The 24,910-nt window shown below is 43.0% G+C and overlaps 1 protein-coding gene across 1 annotated transcript in view; it reads right to left on the reverse strand.

Annotated features, from left to right (window-relative positions):
* The window catches only part of LOC124545053 (lachesin-like), a 394,440-nt gene that overhangs the window by 132,805 nt on the left and 236,725 nt on the right, over positions 1–24,910 (reverse strand). Inside the window, exons 4-5 of the mRNA XM_047123847.1 lie at positions 22,928–23,056; positions 936–1,220 (exon numbers count right to left, since the gene is read on the reverse strand). Coding sequence (XP_046979803.1) covers positions 936–1,220; positions 22,928–23,056 — 414 coding nt within the window. The remainder of the gene's footprint in view (positions 1–935; positions 1,221–22,927; positions 23,057–24,910) is intronic.

The raw sequence follows: 24,910 nt of genomic DNA on the forward strand, positions 1-24,910 counted from the left end.
TGTGATCTACCCATCTAATCTTCAGCATTCTTCTGTAGCACCACATTTCGAAAGCTTCTATTCTCTTCTTGTCCAAACTATTTATCGTCCATGTTTCACTTCCATACATGCCTACACTCCATACAAATACTTTCAGAAACGACTTCCTGACACTTAAATCTATACTCGATGTTAACAAATTTCTCTTCTTCAGAAATGCTTTCCTTGCCATTGCCAGTCTACATTTTATATCCTCTCTACTTCGACCATCATCAGTTATTTTGCTCCCCAAATAGCAAAGCTCCTTTACTACTTTAAGTGTTTCATTTCCTAATCTAATTCCCTCAGCATCACCCGACTTAATTCGACTACATTCCATTATCCTCGTTTTGCTTTTGTTGATGTTCATCTTATATCCTCCTTTCAAGACACTATCCACTCCGTTCAACTGCTCTTACAAGCTCTTTGCTGTCTCTGACAGAATTCAATGTCATCAGCGAACCTCAAAGTTTTTATTTCTTCTCCATGGATTTTAATACCTACTCCGAACTTTTCTTTTGTTTCCTTCACTGCTTGCTCAATATAGAGATTGAATAACATCGGGAAGAGGCTACAACCCTCTCCCACTCCCTTCCCAACCACTGCTTCCCTTTCATGTCCCTCGACTCTTATAACTGCCATCTGGTTTCTGTACAAATTGTAGATAGCCTTTCGCTCCCTGTATTTTACCCCTGCCACCTTTAGAATTTGTTCATATCATTACACATTCTTGGCGGGACGTAAGGTAACATTACAGTTTGTACATTGTATGTGTCAAAAGGCAATGCATTGGCACTGTATAGTACGAGCCGCATGAAGCCAGTGGGAACACTAATGCCAATGAAAAAAAAAAAAACAACTAATTAACTCAAAGTGTGTGGTTTGAGTGGTAGTGTGACATCAGTGTGTAGACTGACCGTAGAGCCGGATAGAGCCCTCGGTCTCGCCGAGCGAATTCTTGGAGATGCAGCGGTAGTTGCCGAAGTCCGGAGCGGCGAGGTCGCGCACGGTGAGTCGCATGTGGGAGCGGTAGGCGTCCTCGCGGGACTCGGTGACGTACTTGCCGGTGGGCAACAGCATCACGCTGTCGTACACCCAGTAGCTGATGGCGCGCGGGTACGCCTCGGCGTGGCAGTCCAGCGTGACGTCGGTGCCCGCCGGCGCGCCCACCAGCTGGTTCGGCACCCAGATCATCGGCGAGACTGCGGCAGCACACAACGCCACTCTGCAGGCACCGCTTCTGAACAACAGGCGCTAGACTCAGTGAATGTCAGGTTCCAATATTCAACCTAGATTGATCACCAATGTAGTAGAAAATACTCTTAAATAGGATGCTACAGAAATAACTGCTGTATCGGGATTGCTGTGGCTAGCTCAGTGCTGTCTCCTGATTGCACAGCTTGTAATTTTTTTCTTCGTAAAATATTGAACTTTGTGAACCTCAATTGCCCATAACACTGGATCAATTCTGAAATTGTTACTGCTACAGATGCGTTATACTTTGTGCAGGAGAACTATGTAAAATTCAAAATTTATTTTTAGTTAACCTTCTGTCGTTAAACGTTTTTCAGTTAACAATATAACTCACAGTAACCAATCACACTTGTTGATCTTAGCACTATGCATTTGAAAGAGTTACAGAGTCTGCACAGGATGCAAAGTGACCAATTTTCATCTGAAGCGCTGAGTGGGTTCACTTATTTGTTCCGAAAGAGAGGCTGACATTGTCAGTTCGCTTTTTGCCAACTGGTGAACTGCGATGACAGCAGCAAGGTGCACGCCTGCAATTTTTCTCAAACAATTTTGCAGAAACTATTCGTTAAAACATTTCATTTTGCGTTACTCTAAAGGTTTAAATGTCAGTTTCATGATGACTCGTCCATCATTTCGTTAATGCTCATAGTTGTTGTGATATTTGTATTTAAGTAAGACCCTGCGCAAAATTCGAAAATGATTGCAGTGAAAAACAATGCTTGGTATGAGTTTGCATTTGGTGCATACTACAAAATATGTTGTGACGTATGAAATTTAGAACACATACTGAATTTTTCTTTAGACTTGGGATGGCCTCTGTCTGTCACCAATCTCGAGAAAATTTATCTACTCTAGCAAACTCATTTACGATTGCACAGGCCAGTGATAAACCCAGAATAGAATATGCATTACATTCCTCATATCTCATAAACGGTTTGAGATATGAAAATTGACTTTGGCAAATGATAGCACTCGTATTTTTCCACATGATTATTATGCAAAACTTTATTATCTCCCGCATTATTCCCCTAGCTACAGGCTTTTTCGATGAAACAATGTAATTTTTAAGAGCTATCGGTAGCTGGTGAAACAGGAAATGCTGCGGAGTTTGAACAGCGTAAGTGAAGGCATTACACACTTATTTTTGTACCAAGGATGTGCTTTTTAATAAGCTATTGACCTTACTTTCCCTCAGTTACTCAATTAATACACTAAATAAACCACTGTTTCAGAATTCTCTTGCAGCTGCGTCTGCACATCATGTTCGTGGGGTGACATTGTCTAAACTCTGCTGTCTTTTGGCAAAAGAGCAAATTTTATCACGGCAACAAGAGAAATGTAGGCTTTCCTCAAAATTCGCTACTCAAGACGTTTCTCTGAAAATTACAAATGGTTAACAAGTTAGGCGAAAATAAATTTCTGCTTGTGTTGCATTTTCAGCAGAATTCCTTTTAGATACTAGCTGAAGTAGAAGTGGACAGCATCATGGATGGCCACCATGCAAGCATGGGCATGGAGAGGTTTCACTTGATATGTATAAAAATATGAGAGTAGGTGTCAATTGAGAACGGTAACAGCCTCATGGGCATGGAGAGGTTTCACTTGATATGTATAAAAATATGAGAGTAGGTGTCAATTGAGAACGGCGCTTCCCCCCGAGCGCTCGACATTGCCCTTATGGTGTGCTGAATGCCTGCCCGTAACCCCCACCACTACTGCTCTCCCATACTTGCGCTGTCGACTGCTCATCTAGCAGCTACGTTATTCCACACACCGTACTTCCAGCATCATGGGGATTGTTTTAAATTAAGAAAACATGGACGGTCTGTACGTACAGCCTAATGGGCAACTTGTGGTACAGTCCTTACGTGATCGCAGGTCGATTTAAGAGTCGTATCTACGACATACTGTCTGTCTTTGGACATAAGTGGTCAGTGTGTCTGAACGCTGTGCAGGAGACCCACGTTGAGGTCTCGGTTCTGCCAGCGCTATTTCCTTCATTGGACGACTGGAGCCATCTGCACTCACTCTCGTGACGTCAATCGAGAAGGTGTTTCAGTGAGAGGTAACAGCCTCAAGGTCTGGGAAACTCAAAACGGACGGGTGAGAGAAGTCTAACCCCATATACCTCCATACTACATCCCAAAGGCAGCAGTTGCAGCGGATAACGTGGCGGCAGGTCGGTAGTAAATGGTCCATTAGGGAGCGCGCGTGGAAGTGACATATACGGTATGAAAGGCGTCTACTTTCTAAATCTACATCTACATTTATACTCCACAAGCCACCCAACGGTGTGTGGCGGAGGGCACTTTACGTGCCACTGTCATTACCTCCCTTTCCTGTTCCAGTTGCGTATGGTTATCGGGAAGAACGACTGCCGGAAAGCCTCCGTGCGCGCTCGAATCTCTCTAATTTTACATTCGTGATCTCCTCGGGAGGTATAAGTAGAGGGAAGCAATATATTAGATACCTCATCCAGAAACGCACCCTCTCGAAACCTGGCGAGCAAGCTACACCGCGGTGCAGAGCGCCTCTCTTGCAAAGTCTGCCACTTGAATTTGCTAAACATCTCCGTAACACTATCACGGTTACCATATAACCCTGTGACGAAACGCGCCGCTCTTCTTTGGATCTTCTCTATCTCCTCCGTCAACCCGATCTGGTACGGATCCCACACTGATGAGCAATACTCAAGTATAGGTCGAACGAGTGTTTTGTAAGTCACCTCCTTTGTTGATGGACTGCATTTTCTAAGGACTCTCCCAATGAATCTTAACCTGGCACCCGCCTTACCAACAATTAATTCGCTTTGGCGCGAAAATCTTTAATATAGGTTATACGTGTGTGCTACGACACACACCTATTAACCTCAAAGACCTTTAGTCACCTATCTGTCCCTTAGCGCGGTGCATCTCTGGGTATAAACTGCAACGTGTATCTTCACGGGACGAGAAATGTTTGTCGGATTCCAGACGGTCAGAATGCGCTTTGGAAAGCCATGTGGTCACAGCGTAGAGCGACGCTTCCGATCCTGCAGCCATGACGACCTCCGTGCCGTACCGACATATAAACGCTTTGTCTTGTCCTCTAAAGATGGGTGCATTCAACATACTTTGTTCTAGGTTATGGTGAGATCGTTTCTGGCTTCGCACAATTGTGCTCTATTTACGTGATTGTAAATTAGGTGTCCTTTCAGGTGATGGAGAATTAAATTTCTTTTCGCGATATATTTTGCAATCTTATTGGTTATGGGATCATTAGGTCATTGATTACCATTTCAACTTCTTTTATAACACTTGAGAACTAGTATCCAATTTCAAAGTAAGTCACTTAGCGGATTAAAACTGTGACATGGTAGATACTAGGAGGAGCATATGGGTTACTAGGGCTTTAGTGCCATAATATTGCTACATAGGCGCTTCAGTCTGGAACCGAGTGACTGCTACGGTCGCAGGTTCGGATCCTGCCTCGGGCATGGATGTGTGTGATGTCCTTAGGTTAGTTAGGTTTAAGTAGTTCTAAGTTCTAGGGAACTGATGACCACAGATGTTAAGTCCCATAGTGCTCAGAGCCATTTGAACCATTGCTACATAGTAAACTAGTTAATTCAGTAGACGAATGAATAATGTTAAACTACTGAAGATGTAGAAAGTATTAGGAAGTTGTACGATGTTAGCAAGAGATTGCGGATGCGCACCAATCTTGCCAGTCGGCGATAGGAGATTCTCAGAGACTGTTATTATGTCTTACTATACTCTTACCATATTCTCGAATTTTATTGACTTTTTGATTGAAATAGTTTCTAAGTGTTACTGTTTTACGATGTTTGCTCAAAAACGCATCGCAACGGCACCCCGGGACTTATTTCAAGTTAATTAACTATACACAGGTAGCCTGCGTGCCTCTTCTGAAGAATCCAGTGCACTACAAGAACTGCTTCGAGAGACTGCTTCTATGAACGATTCACAGAAAACACGTAGAAAGGAATCTTACATGTCGATTCATTAAGATGACTCACGAAAGGTTCAGCATAAGTAGCACAGTCTCGGGTGGGAAGGCATTACCAGCTATAATGTACGTCACCGATACAACGTTCTACGAAATCTCGGCTGAAGTGAGAAACTTTTATTTCGGTTTAGTACAGGGAAAGGATTTTTCATCTATCACACAAAAGTCAATGCTTCAGAAATTAATAACATTTCGTAATTTTCCTGTCTGTCATATCCGGTGAAGATGTGAAGCACGTCGTCTATTGAACTGTATTTATACATGAAACATGTTATCATACGCATGAATTTTGAGCATTATACTGCATCTGAGTTCAATAAGAATTTCACGTATTTAATATACTGTTCCTTGGTCTTTATTCAAACTCTATATGTGTTCATTCAAGAACTATACTATAGACACGTTCCCCATTCATCTTAATTGTATTTAATGTTGAGGTGAATCAGCCTGAGTTAAGCAACGTTTGCAGTTACATGATGTAAGAATTTTCAGCTGTATCCGTAAGTTTAGTCGCTGTCGAACTTAGAGACATGTGCCGATGAAAATGGAGTCATCGAGATAATTTCTGCTACCACACAAGCTCAGGTTTTCTCAGGTTATTAGGTAGCGTAGCACACAGATGGTAAAAAGATTTGTCTTGCACAAACTGTAATTGTAAGATAAGTTTCTTTACATACACAGTCAGTAAACGCCTGAGGTCTACAGAACGGATTCTAATTTCAGGTTACGTTGATTACCTGTGGTTAAGCCCCTTCCTTCCGTCGTGTTTCGTTAAAGTTTCTCCCACTCAGCAACTTTAGTCATCGCAGATCGCGTATCCTTATATGCGGGTCAGATTTAATATAAATGGGTAAAATTTCAGGGTTTAAAATGATCATAACCTGATATGAACACCTAGTTAAAGTTTAATAAAGGAGGGCATGCTTTCAAATACCCATGTTTCTTTCAGTGTTAGTTTGTAGACAGTGTGTGTAATACAAACTCAACTGAAAGACACTTGTACAGGTTGCCCAGAGAAGACATACGTGAAAATCATCATGTCTTGTTAATTTAAATAAATTCATCTGATGATAGAGAATAAATCTCAGAATCGCGCAGTGGGAAGGTCAGTAAATGAGAGTGGTTATAGTTATTCGTATTTAAAATTGAGATTCATAAGAATCATGCCTAGGTTTAGCGTAAAATTTTGTGCTGAACCGTTTTTCGCTGGTATCAACATGGTTTACAGACGCTACCAAGGATCAGCCTTTCCTCACTATAAGTATGGGCCCTCATGTAATTGTGCACTCTTCCTGATAACGTACCATAATGTCAGTCCGAGCTGAGTATCGATGAGTACGCCATTTGTTCTTCAGTCTTAGAAATTCTGTTCCTCATGCTACCGCTCTTTGACTGCGTACGTAACACAGACTGACAAAAAATGTGAAGTATCCGGAAAACATGATCATATGTCAGAGTAACTTTTTACATCATTAGCGATTACACAAATACACTCCTGGAAATTGAAATAAGAACACCGTGAATTCATTGTCCCAGGAAGGGGAAACTTTATTGACACATTCCTGGGGTCAGATACATCACATGATCACACTGACAGAACCACAGGCACATAGACACAGGCAACAGAGCATGCACAATGTCGGCACTAGTACAGTGTATATCCACCTTTCGCAGCAATGCAGGCTGCTATTCTCCCATGGAGACGATCGTAGAGATGCTAGATGTAGTCCTGTGGAATGGCTTGCCATGCCATTTCCACCTGGCGCCTCAGTTGGACCAGCGTTCGTGCTGGACGTGCAGACCGCGTGAGACGACGCTTCATCCAGTCCCAAACATGCTCAATGGGGGACAGATCCGGAGATCTTGCTGGCCAGGGTAGTTGACTTACACCTTCTAGAGCACGTTGGGTGGCACGGGATACATGCGGACGTGCATTGTCCTGTTGGAACAGCAAGTTCCCTTGCCGGTCTAGGAATGGTAGAACGATGGGTTCGATGACGGTTTGGATGTACGGTGCACTATTCAGTGTCCCCTCGACGATCACCAGTGGTGTATGGCCAGTGTAGGAGATCGCTCCCCACACCATGATGCCGGGTGTTGGCCCTGTGTGCCTCGGTCGTATGCAGTCCTGATTGTGGCGCTCACCTGCACGGCTCCAAACACGCATACGACCATCATTGGCACCAAGGCAGAAGCGACTCTCATCGCTGAAGACGACACGTCTCCATTTGTCCCTCCATTCACGCCTGTCGCGACACCACTGGAGGCGGGCTGCACGATGTTGGGGCGTGAGCGGAAGACGGCCTATCGGTGTGCGGGACCGTAGCCCAGCTTCATGGAGACGGTTGCGAATGGTCCTCGCCGATACCCCAGGAGCAACAGTGCCCCTAATTTGCTGGGAAGTGGCGGTGCGGTCCCCTACGGCACTGCGTAGGATCCTACGGTCTTGGCGTGCATCCGTGCGTCGCTGCGGTCCGGTCCCAGGTCGACGGGCACGTGCACCTTCCGCCGACCACTGGCGACAACATCGATGTACTGTGGAGACCTCACGCACCACGTGTTGAGCAATTCGGCGGTACGTCCACCCGGCCTCCCGCATGTCCACTATACGCCCTCGCTCAAAGTCCGTCAACTGCACATACGGTTCACGTCCACGCTGTCGCGGCATGCTACCAGTGTTAAAGACTGCGATGGAGCTCCGTATGCCACGGCAAACTGGCTGACACTGACGGCGGCGGTGCACAAATGCTGCGCAGCTAGCGCCATTCGACGGCCAACACCGCGGTTCCTGGTGTGTCTGCTGTGCCGTGCGTGTGATCATTGCTTGTACAGCCCTCTCGCAGTGTCCGGAGCAAGTATGGTGGGTCTGACACACCGGTGTCAATGTGTTCTTTTTTCCATTTCCAGGAGTGTAGTTGCAACTCTCTGTGACAGGTAAACAGCCACCAAGGTGCGTTAATGTTGTTCGTGTTTAGTGTTGTTATCAGGCCTGGTAGGGGCGTGAACAGCGTCAGATACTTACTGATAACTGTGAAGGGTATGGAAATGTTGCGCACACCTTTGAGACAGCGTTATCAGTACTTCACAGATTTTGAAAGGGGCCTCACTGTGGATCCCCATTTAACTGGTGGGTTGAATCGTGCAGTGAGAGCAGGCATATTCATCAACAAGGCTCCGATCGACCACATCTCATCACCACAAAAGAGGTTCGACATATTGTGCACCAAGCACATCGTAACCCATTCACATCTGCGTCAGCCATACGAGAACAAGGAATTGATTCTCTGCGGCATTCTGTGTCTTGCCGCACCATTGGTCGAATAATAGCGCCAGCTGGGATAGGGAATTACCATCTCGTTCGTAGGCTGCCGTTAAAACCACAACACAAAAAGTTGCACTGAAATCCTGTGTCCTCATATATTACTTCTTATATGACAGCAGAGTGATGCCATTTTTCAACAGGGCAATGCTGTTCGCACATGACACGGGTCTCCATGAACTGTCTACGCGAGCTGACGTACTCCCGCGGACAGCAAGAGCCTCAGATCTATCCTTGATAGAACGTGTGTGAGATCAGCTCGGATGTCAACTCCGTCCTAGCGCCAGTATCGGGGATATGAAGGACCAGTTACAATAACTGTGGGCTAGCTTTCCGCAGGAGAAGACGCAACGGCTTTAAGTGAAACAAGGAGTAACACTGTCAGTTGTGCGTCTGTATTTGTTATTTATTGAATCACGGCCGTTTCCGGTGGTCCACTCCACTGTCGCCAGATACCCCTATGGCAAGTGGTTGTCATATAACCAACGGTTATAAATGCCGTAAAGGCTCGAAAACATAGGCGTCCGCTAACCTGGTCATGTGTGATGCAGCTAGCACCGACCATCAACCTACCATACGCATCACACATAAGTGGGTTTGCTGATGCTAATATTTTAGATCCTGTTATGGTGTTCATTACCGTTGGTTATATGACCACCATTTTCCATAGAGGGGCCTGATGACGGTGGAATGGACACCTAATGCGGTCGCATTAAAATAAATAGTTAGTAAAGAGAACAGCTGCCGATGCTACTCGTATATAATTGTTTCACATGTAATTGTCAGCTGTTATCGAGCCATCCGTTTGAAGACGGATTTACAAAAACAATGGCCTTATGACTCTTTCCCACCCGAATCAGTGCATGTATTCGGTCAGAGGAGATAAAAATTCACACTGATAAATCGGTAGATACTTCCAAGTTGTTTATAAATCTGACTCGCTTTTGTAATCACTGATATAAAATAACGTACCCCATCAAACCGTGAAGTTTCAGTTCCTACTCCACCTTCTGCTACTTCACTTCTTTTTATTCTAACTCGGCACCCAGATTCGATTCAGACGTTGATGAGCCCCCCCCCCCCCCCCCAATCTCTGTCATCATCTATCTACCTATATTCGGAAGGCCGTGCGACGACGAATTTGCAGTATTCTTTGAGAATGATTATTTACTGACAGTTATTTGATTCAGAGGCCTTTCTGTAACCTGACGGCTCTCGTCATAAGTTCATAGGTAAATTACTCTAATTGAAGACACTTTGACGCAGATTGTGGGAAAAGCAAGCATGACAACACGTAGGGACGATACTGGATTCAAATACAGCATCTCCATCCATCTGTCTACATCTACATCTACATCTATACTCCGCGAGCCACCTTACGGTGTGTGGCGGAGGGTACTTATTGTACCACTATCTGATCCCCCCTTCCCTGTTCCATTCACGAATTGTGCGTGGGAAGAACGACTGCTTGTAAGTCTCCGTATTTGCTCTAATTTCTCGGATCTTTTCGTTGTGATCATTACGCGAGATATATGTGGGCGGTAGTAATATGTTGCCCATCTCTTCCCGGAATGTGCTCTCTCGTAATTTCGATAATAAACCTCTCCGTATTGCGTAACGCCTTTCTTGAAGTGTCCGCCACTGGAGCTTGTTCAGCATCTCCGTAACGCTCTCACGCTGACTAAATGTCCCCATGACGAATCGCGCTGCTTTTCGCTGGATCATGTCTATCTCTTCTATTAATCCAACCTGGTAAGGGTCCCATACTGATGAGCAATACTCAAGAATCGGACGAACAAGCGTTTTGTAAGCTACTTCTTTCGTCGATGAGTCACATTTTCTTAGAATTCTTCCTATGAATCTCAACCTGGCGCCTGCTTTTCCCACTATTTGTTTTATGTGATCATTCCACTTCAGATCGCTCCGGATAGTAACTCCTAAGTATTTTACGGTCGTTACCGCTTCCAATGATTTACCACCTATGGCATAATCGTACTGGAATGGATTTCTGCCCCTATGTATGCGCATTATATTACATTTATCTACGTTTAGGGAAAGCTGCCAGCTGTCGCACCATGCATTAATCCTCTGCAGGTCCTCCTGGAGTACGTACGAGTCTTCTGATGTTGCTACTTTCTTGTAGACAACCGTGTCATCTGCAAATAGCCTCACGGAGCTACCGATGTTGTCAACTAAGTCATTTATGTATATTGTAAACAATAAAGGTCCTATCACGCTTCCCTGCGGTACTCCCGAAATTACCTCTACATCTGCAGATTTTGAACCGTTAAGAATGACATGTTGTGTTCTTTCTTCTAGGAAATCCTGAATCCAATCACAAACCTGGTCCGATATTCCGTAAGCTCGTATTTTTTTCACTAAACGTAAGTGCGGAACCGTATCAAATGCCTTCCTGAAGTCCAGGAATACGGCATCAATCTGCTCGCCAGTGTCTACGGCACTGTGAATTTCTTGGGCAAATAGGGCGAGCTGAGTTTCACATGATCTCTGTTTGCGGAATCCATGTTGGTTATGATGAAGGAGATTTGTATTATCTAAGAACGTCATAATACGAGAACACAAAACATGTTCCATTATTCTACAACAGATTGACGTAAGCGAAATAGGCCTATAATTATTCGCATCTGATTTATGACCCTTCTTGAAAATGGGAACGACCTGCGCTTTCTTCCAGTCGCTAGGTACTTTACGTTCTTCCAGCGATCTACGATAAATTGCTGATAGAAAGGGGGCAAGTTCTTTAGCATAATCACTGTAGAATCTTAAGGGTATCTCGTCTGGTCCGGATGCTTTTCCGCTACTAAGTGATAGCAGTTGTTTTTCAATTCCGATATCGTTTATTTCAATATTTTCCATTTTGGCGTCCGTGCGACGGCTGAAGTCAGGGACCGTGTTACGATTTTCCGCAGTGAAACAGTTTCGGAACACTGAATTCAGTATTTCTGCCTTTCTTCGGTCGTCCTCTGTTTCGGTGCCATCGTGGTCAACGAGTGACTGAATAGGGGATTTAGATCCGCTTACCGATTTTACATATGACCAAAACTTTTTAGGGTTCTTGTTTAGATTGTTTGCCAATGTTTTATGTTCGAATTCGTTGAATGCTTCTCTCATTGCTCTCTTTACGCTCTTTTTCGCTTCGTTCAGCTTTTCCTTATCAGCTATGATTCGACTACTCTTAAACCTATGATGAAGCTTTCTTTGTTTCCGTAGTACCTTTCGTACATGATTGTTATACCACGGTGGATCTTTCCCCTCGCTTTGGACCTTAGTCGGTACGAACTTATCTAAGGCGTACTGGACGATGTTTCTGAATTTTTTCCATTTTTGTTCCACATCCTCTTCCTCAGAAATGAACGTTTGATGGTGGTCACTCAGATATTCTGCGATTTGTGCCCTATCACTCTTGTTAAGCAAATATATTTTCCTTCCTTTCTTGGCATTTCTTATTACACTTGTAGTCATTGATGCAACCTCTGACTTATGATCACTGATACCCTCTTTTACATTCACGGAGTCGAAAAGTTCCGGTCTATCTGTTGCTATGAGGTCTAAAACGTTAGCTTCACGAGTTGGGTCTCTAACTATCTGCTCGAAGTAATTCTCGGACAAGGCAGTCAGGATAATGTCACAAGAGTCTCTGTCCCTGGCTCCAGTTCTGATTGTGTGACTATCCCATTCTATACCTGGTAGATTGAAGTCTCCCCCTATTACAATAGTATGATCACGAAACTTCTTCACGACGTTCTGCAGGTTCTCTCTGAGGCGCTCAACTACTACGGTTGCTGATGCAGGTGGTCTATAGAAGCATCCGACTATCATATCTGACCCACCTTTGATACTTAACTTAACCCAGATTATTTCACATTCGCATTCGCTAATAACTTCACTGGATATTATTGAATTCTTTACTGCTATAAATACTCCTCCACCATTGGCGTTTATCCTATCCTTGCGGTATATATTCCATTCTGTGTCTAGGATTTCGTTACTGTTCACTTCCGGTTTTAACCAACTTTCCGTTGCTAATACTATATGCGCACTATTTCCTTCAATAAGAGATACTAATTCAGGAACCTTGCCCTGGATACTCCTGCAGTTTACCAATATTACGTTGACTTTTCCTGTTTTTGGTCTCTGAGGACGGACGTTCTTTATCAACGATGATAATGTCCTCTCTGGTAAGCCGTCAGGTATTTTATCGTTTCGCCCAAGGGGGGGTCCCTCTAACCTAAAAAAACCCCGTGTGCACGCCACACGTACTCTGCTACCCTAGTAGCTGCTTCCGGTGTGTAGTGCACGCCTGACCTGTCTAGGGGGGCCCTACAGTTCTCCACCCAATAACGGAGGTCGATGAATTTGCAACCATTATAGTCGCAGAGTCGTCTGAGCCTCTGGTTTAGACCCTCCACACGGCTCCAAACCAGAGGACCGCGATCGACTCTGGGCACTATGCTGCAGATATTAAGCTCAGCTTGCACTCCGCGTGCGATGCTGGTTGTCTTCACCAAATCAGCCAGCCGCCGGAAGGAACCAAGGATGGCCTCAGAACCCAAGCGGCAGGCGTCATTCGTTCCGACATGTGCTACTATCTGCAGCCGGTCACACCCAGTGCGTTCAATAGCTTCCGGAAGGACCTCCTCCACATTACGGACGAGACCCCCCGGCAAGCACACCGAGTGCACACTGGCATTCTTCCCCGACCTACCCGCTATTTTCCTAAGGGGCTCCATAACCCGCCTAACGTTGGAGCTCCCTATAACTAATAGGCCCGCCCTCTGTGACTGTCGGGACCTTGCCGGAGAATCGGCCACTGGCCCAACAGGCGAGGCATCCTGTGGTGGCTCGGAAACGATGTCATCACCACTAGGAAGCACCCCGTACCTGTTGGAAAGGGGTAAGGCAGCTGCCACGCGGCCAGATCCCACCTTCGCCTTTCGGCCAGGCACGCGCGAGCCCACCACTGTCCGCCATTCACCCTGGAGTGATGGCTGACCGGTAAGATGCTCACTGCCGGAAGACGCAGCGACATCAGGGGTTCCATGCGATTCCAAGGCCACCGAAGTAGGCATAGGTCTCACCACAGTTGCCCCAACGCCACTACGAGCCGACGCCTGCGCCTCGAGCTCGATGAGCCTAACAGACAAAGCCTCCACCTGCCCCCGAAGAGTGGCCAATTCTCCTTGCGTCCGCTCACAACAACCACAGTCCCTACACATGACTATGTTTACCCTACAAGCGAACGGTGTACTCGCCTTATTAGCAGCAGGAAATCGAAGTGCTCTCTCACTGACGGTCTAACCGACACTGAGCTGTTCTAACCAAGCAAACAAAAGCCTGTACGATACGAGGGTCGATAGCAACGGCGATACTGTACACTACACTGTTATTAAAATAAACGGTTGTGTCTAGTAGGCACTCAAACACGCAAGAAATTACAAAAATAAAATAGTAACTACCCAGATAACTGAAAATAAGTTGTACCTGTTTGAAGCTCGTAAAAATGTGTAACAAGCGAACGGTGTACTTGCCTTATTAGCAGCAGGAAATCGAAGTGCTCTCTCACTGACGGTCTAACCGACACTGAGCTGTTCTAACCAAACAAACAAAAGCCTGTACGATACGAGGGTCGATAGCAACGGCGATACTGTACACTACACTGTTATTAAAATAAACGGTTGTGTCTAGTAGGCACTCAAACACGCAAGAAATTACAAAAATAAAATAGTAACTACCGAGATAACTGAAAATAAGTTGTACCTGTTTGAAGCTCGTAAAAATGTGTAACAAGCGAACGATGTACTCGCCTTGTCTGCGTTTAAGCTTTCCATTGGTCCCCTAGATATGTTAGGGTGAGTGCTGGAATTGTTCCTTCAACAAGAATTCTAGTTCTAATTGTGGTTTGTTGTTCAACTGTTGCAAACTGTATTTCATTGTGTCGCACACTTCAATTTGGAAATAGCCATAAGAGAGACAATCAGTATGGGATCCAATCACGACTTTCAATGATCAGTTAGTGTCAGAAATGTGTGAGGTATACTTTCCAGGGAATTGTATTGGTATATTCGAATTCTAGATGGTTGTAGTAATGCTACCTTGGGGAAATTATGTTCCAACACATGTGAGTACGAAGTGGCGCAGTTTGGGCTGGAATCAAGTTCGTATGCAGTAGGGCTCGGATCCTCATTCTGCCATTCACATTCAGTCTGCTGCGAGTTTCCCAAACTACTTGTTTAAAAACACTTGGGGATTTTCCCGCCCTGACTTCCCTCTTCCACCACCTCAGCTTATGCTTTGACTCTAATGCCCACAATCTCAAACAAACGTTCACTGCAACCTTTCGTCTGCTGTTCTCACATACCTTCTTAATGAAAGCCTATCATCAGTGCAGCTTATCGAACAGAATTTCCAATGTTTCTATGATTATCTTGAAAGAAGAATGAAATGGGCGCTTGGAATGATACTACAAGGCCACTCACTCTTTTTTGCCTACTGTCTTTTTTTGTCTTTGCATAGTTGACAAACTTAAACAGCCTGTTTGTTTTTTAATATTTCGGTAAAAAGAAATACAATCTGCACAATTTTTCTCTGTGTTATCCATGCACTTTTAGGACCGGGTCGTGTATTCCACTGTCTCAGGTAACAGAACGACTGTAACTTACAACTTTCGAGTTGGTCGTTTTCTGATCAAAATCCCTTACCTCAAATTGATACATTTACCCTTCTCCGTCATCTGAAAGTTTGTGACATCATCACCGTGTCACCCTTATGATACTGTATTGCAGCACTAAACAGAACCAAAAAGAAAATTTCAAAGAAGTACGTAAGCGTAAATATCAGTGTAAAATTATGAACGGCTAATGAAGAGTATGTGCTTAATAACTTAAATGCTTACATTATTTAAATGAGTTTACTGTGTGTACAAAAGGGCCCATTGAGTTAGAAAAAATAAATATTTCGTGGTCTTTCATCTTATACAAGTACATCTACATTTTTATCAACATTCTGGGTGAAACTGTAAACTGCTAGGAACTTTTATAGTTTCAAGTAACAGATGTTCAGGTCCTAATACAAACTAATCATTGACCTCGATAAAATATTTTCTGATTATGTTAACATACCAAAAGACTTCTTATGGGTGACAGAGCTAACTAATTTTTTCACATTTCCTTTTGATTTTCATTTTTCCCCACTTTTTCTGTTCTTACCAACTGCCAGTAGGGAACCTTATCCTCAGGGAGTTAATTACTATAATCGCTTCAGGTTAGCTAAGACCCGCGATATTACCGCTGGATAGTTCTGTTAATTGTGCTGTGTATTCTTCCGCACGACCTCTTAGAGCAAACAAAAAATCGCGACGTGACGCAGTTCTCAACAATACCGAGGTCCCTCCAGCACCTGACGCCGTTGCTTAGCGTCAGTCTGAGACGAGTCGACTGGCAAGCAACACGAATGTTTCCGTCCCATTCAGAAAAGTCTTACGAAAACTGTGAAATGCAGAAAGTGTACGGACTAATGACAGCAGTCAGAAGGTAAACCTTCGACAAACATCGGAGCAATGACAACCCATGACATCCAAAAGAACAGGAGTTAACTCGACTTCACATCTCTGCGGACGAACAACACAAATTATCACAGGCATGTATGTTTAATTATATGGAGAACTTCGACAATTCAGTTATATTCAGGGTAATATGATTTTGTAACGGCAGTCAGTCAGATTGTTTATGGCAGTTTGTCTGAGACTGTCTGTGCTGGAAGTGTATGGATTTTCTAAATTTTATAATTACAGGAAACTGGAATACTACAAAATATACGTTCTCACACGAGCTTTCCTTACTAAGTGCTCTCTGCATTCGCTCGTGTAAATATTATTTAACACATGAAGTCTGTCAACATTGCATCTTGAAACACGTTTTCGATGTGCACATATCATAAGAAATAATAGGCTTTTTAAGAATTTGTAAAAGATTATAGACGGAGTTTGCGCACTGAGCTCGTATTTTTCTGAGTAAACTGATTTGCCTTTTAAATCCTAGGCGTCTTATTGACGGAATGAAATACAATTTGAAATTGTTATTTCTGTTACGTATGATGTGTGAGCTTCAGAAGAGGACGGACAAGCCTAACGTAAGCTGTCTCTGCAGTAGACCCGTTGCATTTTCTAAGGGTTCTGCCAATAAAACGCAATCTTTGGTTCGCTTTATCCACAACATTATCTATGTGATTGATACTCTTTATAATATTTGTAAGTTTAATCCCTAAGTATTTAGTTGAATCGACAATCTTTAGGATTGTGTGATTTATTGTGCAACCGAAATTTTACCGATTCCTTTTTTTACTTATTTGGATGACTTCACATTTTTCGTTAGTTAGAGTCAATTATGACTTTTAGATTCAAACATGTTTTTGCTGTGATCTTCAGTCCGAAGATTGTTTTGATGCATCTCTGTATACTACTCTATTCCACTGAAGCCTCTTCATCTCCGAATAACTTCTGCAACCTACATTCTTCTGAATCTGCTTACTGTATTCACCTTTTGGTCTCCCTCTACGGTTTTTGCCCTCCCCCCCTCCCCATTCCTCCTCCCCCTACTTCCCTCCAAAACCAAACTGGTGATCCCTTGATGTGTCAGAATGTGTCCTCTCAATCGATCCCTTCGTCTAGGCCGTTTGTGCCACAAATTTCTTTTCTCCCAGCTTCTGTTCAGTACCTCCTCATCAGTTAAGCGATCTACCTATCTAAACTTCAGCATTCTTCTGTAGCACCTCATTTCAGAAGTCTTTATTCTCTTCTTTTCTAAACTGTCGCCCACGTTTCACTTCTTACATGGCTACACTCGATACAAATACTTTCAGAAAATACTTACTAAGAATTAATTTTTATTCGATGCTAACAAATTTCTCTTCTTCAGAAAACCTTTTCTTGCCATTGCCAGTCTACAATTTAAACAGCTATTTTGTCTTTATACAGATATTTTTCTAAATCATTTCACAATTGATTTTGATCTTCTAATGAGTTTACTAAGTGATAAATTACAATTTCTTCTGCAAACAGTTTGAGGGCTGCTCATATTGTCTTCTAAGTCGTTTGTACAGATTACGAACAACATAGGGCCTAAAACATTTCGTGGAGGGAACACAAGATATCAATTTTGTTTTACTCAATGAGTTTCCGCCAGTTACTACGAACTGTGAACTTCCTGACAGGAAATCAGGACTCCAAAACTAAGACGGTACTCCATATGCAAGCAATTCGTTTAGAAGGTGCGGTGTCAAAAGCCTTTTGGATATCTAGAAATATTGCGTCAGTTTGAGATCCCCTGTGGATGAGACTCATTACTTCGTGTGGATACGGATCTAAGTGGGTTTACAAGAACTACATGTTCCGAATCGGTGCTATCTGTCAACTGATCGTTGTTTTCTTGGAGGCAATTCACAAAGTTCGAATACAGTATATGTTCTACAATTTCGGTTTTCTTTCTGTCATCCTCTGTTTCGTTGCCCTGATGGTCCCACAGTCTCTGGACGGCTGGTTTCCATTCACTTACTAATTTAACATAAGGTCAAAACTTCTCCGTATTTCTGTCAAGTTCGTGGATAGAATTTCGCTTTTGAATTCATTGAACACTTCACACACAGCTCTTCTTACTCTGATTTTGGCTTCGTTCAGACTTGGTTTGTGAGACTTTGGCTACATCTAAATCTGTTTCGTAGCAGCTTTAAAACAGGGCTTTTGAACCACTATGGACCTTACCATTCCTCACAACTTTGCTCTGCACATACATATCTAAGGTTTATTATATAGTACTACTGAACTTTGTACATAGATGTTCAACCAAGTCAGTGCTGGAGACCCTCTTTTTGTATTGACTGTCTAGGTAATCTGTAATCTGTTTGAGCCGAAAAGTTAGGGCCCGTTTGTCACCAAGGAACCGAATACGTTATTTTCACTGGTTGGTTGTCTGATTAACTGTTCAAGATAACCTTTCCATAAGTCATTTAGTACAATTTCTCATGCAGACTGAGCTCTGACCCGGATAATGGAGGTAAATAATTTGCATATCTCTACCTATAAAGGATTTTCAGATGTAACCATGTTTTAATATAATGAATGACCATTTGACAGATCAATTTTACTGTTTATAACTTTTCATTTCCCTGTTAATTTTTTTGTTGGTGTTTTTTCTTTTGGGTGCCAGGGGCATTGTCCCAGCCCAGTTACGCCTCTGTTTTAATCCCAAACCTCCATAGTGCTTCGTAGTGTGCACAATCAACAACATCATACAGTATACTTTTACCTGTGGCTCAATGTACAAAATACTTGATGTTGCACTATATTTTGACGGCCTTATTGTGAACGACAGGATGGGAATTTATTACTAAAGCAGCCTCTCAGAGTTTCTGCGAAATATTTATTATTTATGACAATGATGTAAGCTGAAGAAATGAATTACAAATTGTCCCACGGGCAGGACTTGAATCCAGGTCTCCTACTTACAATGGAGATATGCTGCCATTACACCACCGTAGCAGAGTAGGTATCACAGCTGCAAGGCCGTGGCACGAATTTTAATTCATTTCTTCAGCTTCCATCATTATCATAGATAAAGTTGAGACTCATATGTCTCAAAGAAAATTTGATTGTATCAGATCTGTTTGTTATTTGATGAGATTCATTTTACGTGTTTCTAGACACGCCAGTTTTTAATAATTTTTTTATTACTTTCATCTCTCAAAGATGTGACATGTTTTTGGAGAGTGTTATGAAGCGTTAGATGAGATTCGTGGCTACTCCCACAGTGTCAGAACCATACATTGTCTAGAGCTTACGGCAACGTGGAGACATACAGTATTTTCTTTACATTTATCTTATACCACTTGTCTGTAATAAGCTTAAGTCTAGGAATCATTGAACGATAGTAACAGCGCTAGTATGAATAATGCAATATGTGACCATTTGTTGTGAATCAGAATGGAATTCAAGACACAAGTATTTTATTTAAAATATTCACAATTGGAATTAGAGAGTTGTAAGGAATGGCTATGTAGATGCAGCATTTCTGAAATAAGTCGTGTGCATATGTAAATCGTCGACGATAGCCTGCAACGTGCATCGGTGCTAATTAAGATGTGATGGAACGTATTCGATTCGTCTGAAAGAGCAGACTAGCCTGGGAAAGGATTTCTGTGGCTATTTGCAGCTAGTAATGACCATATAAAGCCATCGGGCCTGTGTCAATGAAAGAGCTGCGTTTATAAGCTTGCACTGTCGAATAACAACAGAATCGATCTCTGCAATGACTGAAGATGAAATCTGTGTGTTGTAGCATTACCATCCAGCAATTACATGCCCAGTGTTTGTTCTGGACATAATTTTTTACTTGTTTCTCAGAATCGATGTCCTTGATTCCATTAAAGCTACTGGAAACCGATCACAAATTGTCTAATACCTTTCCTGTGAGCTTCTCAGTTTCTCGCGGTCTCTCTTACATTACTAAGTATGTGTTGTTCTCTAACTTCGTTTTACTTGCTTAAAAGGTTAGATCTTTGAGTATGATAGTTCGATTCTGTAGTTGCGATGCTCTAGGAGAGGGTCTCTTATACACAACTCTGGATCGGGATGACTAGTTGAACATTTCATGGAAGTTGACACCAAGAGAAGTCTGCGACAACTGATATTGCCTATTCCGCGAATAAGTAGATTGTAGACTGATACGGAACTGGAAATTGTAAAAGTTTTATTCCGTACTAGCTGGGAACGTGCTGAGTGAAGGTCATAGACACCACTTGCTCTCGTTTGGGATACTTGACAAATTCAGTGCGTAAATCGCAACGTTCTGCTAGTCCGCGAATCTAATGAAAATTTCTCACTGATTTTGAACTATCAAACGCAGTTTAACTACTGTCTTTTCCTATGCTGCTTCTAATATCGTCAACCGATTATCAACAGTGCCGACTCTCTGTCCAAACCTTCCCACCCGCCTTATTTTTCATTCTTGGATTATTTTTAAACCTTATGGACTATGTTATGTCTATGAATGGTTAATAATTCCCCTTACAGTCAGTGTTGAGTTTACAGCTTCAATTTTTATATTTTGGTTCTAGAACATCGAAATAACTTTGAATATATTCGCAACTACTTCCATTACGAACCTGCCTAGCGAAGCAACGCGCTAAACCCATGGTATTTATATTTAGATTTACAAAATTAGGCCGCAAGTTTGGTTACAGTATGTGGCTGAGGATACTCCATACTGTGTGTTTTCTTTCCTATTGCACTCGGATACTGAATGTGGGCAAAACGATTGTCTATTTGACTCCTTATGTGCCCTAGTCTTTGCTATGTTAGTGTCATGTTCGCTAAGTGAGATACTGTATAATGGTATATAACGAAACTAGCCTCCTCGGAACTTCCACGTATTAACCGAAATATTCGAGTCCGTATAAATTTTGGTCAGACTTGGGTTCATTTTCTTATTGGAATTATATATTTCTCGTCTACAGATATTTATGAACATATCTGAGTACCGTACCAAAAAAGCTATTTTTGTGGTAATATTTTTTATTGTTCATGTCGATCCATTTCGTAATATCGATCATGTGCCATGAAGATAAGTAATCACAGGTGTCAACTTAAATGATCTAGTAACAAATTTACAGTAAGTAAGTATAATCAATTTTTATGTAAATAAAATTTCTGTCTTCATTTACAATTTTTCTAATTTTACCATCAGTAATGAAATTAGTTCTTTAAAGTCACAGGAACCTTTTATTTTCCATATTGTCAAAACTTACAAACTTTGTTATTAACCATTGAGGCTTTAAATTTTCGCTTGAATAATTATTTTCAGAGAAGAAGATAGAAATTAAACCTGAAAAACAACATCAATTGAAGACAGTCATGTTGACGTTAATTTGAACTGTATCCCGTTCTAGAAGGCACTGGAAGTTGGAATCGTAATAAATAATGTATTTTTGGCGCCAAGTGTGACAGATTTGCATCAGATAGGTTCAGAGTTCGATAAGATTGATTAAGAGCGCTTTTAGCATCTATGGAGTTTGGTACATACTGTTTTCTGATCGGTTATGCTGTTTATATGGCTCTTGAAAGTTGCACAATGTATATTTGAAAAGTTTCAAATATGTGATGATGAATTGTGCTACAAATAAAAGAAGGACATGGTTAAAAGCTAAATAACCTAACTTGTCATTTAAACGATCCTGGATAAACTCCTGTAAATGGGTTAAACAGGATCAAAGGGAACAGCCCTGACCCTGAGACCAACGTTTCAAGATAAGTACTACTTATCTGCAAATATAATGCATTTGAACTTATTATAAATTTTAACGTTGTTTAAACTATGAGTTATTACAACATAATAATTGCGCTTCGTAATATATGAACTATAAGTAAGGGAGTGCGTTGTAGGTGGCAGCACAACGCTCGTATAATCTTTTGCACACACAGTTTCTCTAACTTTACGTGGTTTCGGGAGAATTATGTTACCTTTCCTCCAGTGATTCCCATTTATGGTTCCCGAGGGTTTTTAAGTTCTGTGATGTATCTGGACTCTGGCCTAAGCTTTTAGGCTGGAAGTTTTAGTGTGTTGCAGAGTGGCTGACTCCTCCCCTTTTTTCCTTGCGGTCAGCCAGCCACTTTCATGTGCTACATTGTTTTAGCTCCCTCTACCATTTTCTTCCTGTGTTGTCCATGTTTTACTGCTGACGCCCTGCTTCATCCCACGCTTCGGTGTGGGTGAGCACATTTTTTCAATGATTGTTCCCCGTGTTTTATGTTCCATTTTATGTCAATGTTCTGAGGGTTTTTTTTCTTGACACCCGTCCACTATGATACTGCACGGGCGCTGAAGACCTTGCTGTCGTGCGCCCCCAAAACCCCTCTACTACTACTACTACTACTGTTACATGGAGTATGGAGTATCCCTGTCGTATGAAATATATCGACCTGATACGATACTAACAGCGCGTCTCTGATATCGTTCTGCATCTGTTGTGACACCTATTTGGTAAGGACCGCAAACAGTGGAACACTACCCAAGGGCTGGTCGCACTAGCATCTTGTATTGACCTGCTTTACAGATGCACTACATTTTCCAGAAGCCTTCCAACAAATCTAAGTCTTCCATACGCGTTCCGTAATAGTTATTTAACGTGATCGTCCCATATCATACACTGCAGTGTCCTTACTTCTACGAACAGTTGTGGTACTAATTTGCCTGTGATGTGCTCTCAGATACGTTTGAAGATTTCGGCGTTACTGTGGATGCTGCCGGGCGCCGTACTTACATTCGACGTCGACGATGATCCTCTTGCTGACCGAGGGCGGCACGCCGTTGGTGGCGATGCACAGGTAGGCGCCCATCTCGGTGCGCGATATGCGGGTCAGGTTCAGATGCTCGCCGTCCAGCACGGTCACTGCAACACGCGTTCATGCAGGTTACGATAGGCACGAGGTTTAGCTGTGATAAGGTCTCCCGGATAGTCGCACAGGGGCGCCTCAGGATGCAGTTTTCTGGCTTTCAATGTTGTTTATCGAGACTGAGCAGCGTACGAAACATCGTAGTGGGAGTACACTTGTAATCGTTTGGATATTACTTATCTTGAACTATCATCAGTAAATTACGTGTCTCCTCAGGCGCCGAAAAAATTCAAGTGGGTTCAAATCTACTAAGAACGAAATCTCTGCAAGCGTCCACAATCACAACTGAGTAATGCGAAACAGACTATTGAACATATATCGCCACCCGGAGAAACTACTGCTGACGAATATTTAGTATTCGAAATTTCCCTTACCAACACATATTACATATACACTGAAGCGCCGAAGGAACTGGTATAGGCACGCGTACTCAAAACAGGCAGAATACGCCGCTGCAGTAGCCAACGCCTGTATAAGACAACAACTGTCTGGCGCAGTTGTTAGATCGGTTACTGCTGCTACAGTGGCAGGTTATCAAGATTTAAGTGAGTTTGAACATGGCGTTATAGTCGGCGTACGAGCGATGGGACACAGCGTCTCCGAGATACCGATGACGTGAGGATTTTACCGTACGACTGTTTCACGAATATACCGTGAATATCAGGAATCCGGTAAAGCAACAAATGTCCGACATCGCTGCGACCAGAAAAGGTCCTGCAAGAACGAGGCCAACAAGGACTGAGGATAATCATTCAACGTCACAGAAGTTCAACCCTTCCGGAAAGTGCTGTAGATTTCAATGCTGGGCCATCAACAAGTGCCAGCGTGCGAACCATTCAACGAAACATCATCGATATGGGCTTTCGGAGCCGAAGGCCCACTCGTGTACCCTTAATGACTGTACGACACAAAACTTTAAGCCTCGCCTGGGCCCGTCAATACCGAAATTGGACTTTTGATGACTGGAACCATGTTGCCTGGTCGGACGACTCCCGTTCGAAATTGTATCGAGCGGATGGACGTGTACGGGTATGGATACAATCGCATGAATCCATGGACCCTGCATGTCAGCAGGGGACTGTTCAAGCTGGTGGAGGTTCCATAATGGTGTGGGGCGCGTGCAGTCGGAGGGATATGGGACCGCTGATACATCTAGATACAACTCTGACAAGTGACACGTACCTAAGCATTCTTTCTGATTACCTGCATCCATTCATTACCAGTGTGCATTCCGACGGACTTGGGCAATTCCAGCAGGACAATGTGACATCCCACATGTCCAATATTGCTTCAGAGCGGCTCCAGGGACACTCTTTTGAGCTTAAACACGCCCGCTGGCCACCAAACTCCCCAGTCATGAATATTATCGAGCATATTTGGGATGCCTTACAATGCTGTTCAGAAGAGATCTCCACCCCCTCATAGTCTTACGGATTTATGGACGGTCCTGGAGGATTCGTGGTGTACTTAACACATTAGTCGAGTCCATGCCGTGTCGTGTTGCAGCACTTCTGAATGCTCGCGGGGGCGCTACAGGATATTAGGCAGGTGTACCAGTTTCTTTGGCTCTTCAGTGTATATGCTGCTGGAAAAAATTAGTACGCTCTTTTAGAGATTTCCAATTCACTCAAGATTTATTGTAGCAACAGAGCATATGGACTACATTTAACGATTACATTTACAGATCAACACAGCACAAGCGGTTCTGAGGTACCAGGTATCGGCCCGTGTTAAAACATGCATGTTAGTACAGGATGCAGCCTCCATTGGCGGCAATCCAGGCGCTGACTCTGGCATTCAGTCAATCGTACAGATGGCGAATACTGCCCTGGCATACGTTATGCCATGTC

The sequence above is a fragment of the Schistocerca americana genome, chromosome 1, assembly GCF_021461395.2.
Source record: "Schistocerca americana isolate TAMUIC-IGC-003095 chromosome 1, iqSchAmer2.1, whole genome shotgun sequence".
In the NCBI taxonomy this organism is placed as follows: Eukaryota; Metazoa; Arthropoda; class Insecta; order Orthoptera; family Acrididae; genus Schistocerca; species Schistocerca americana.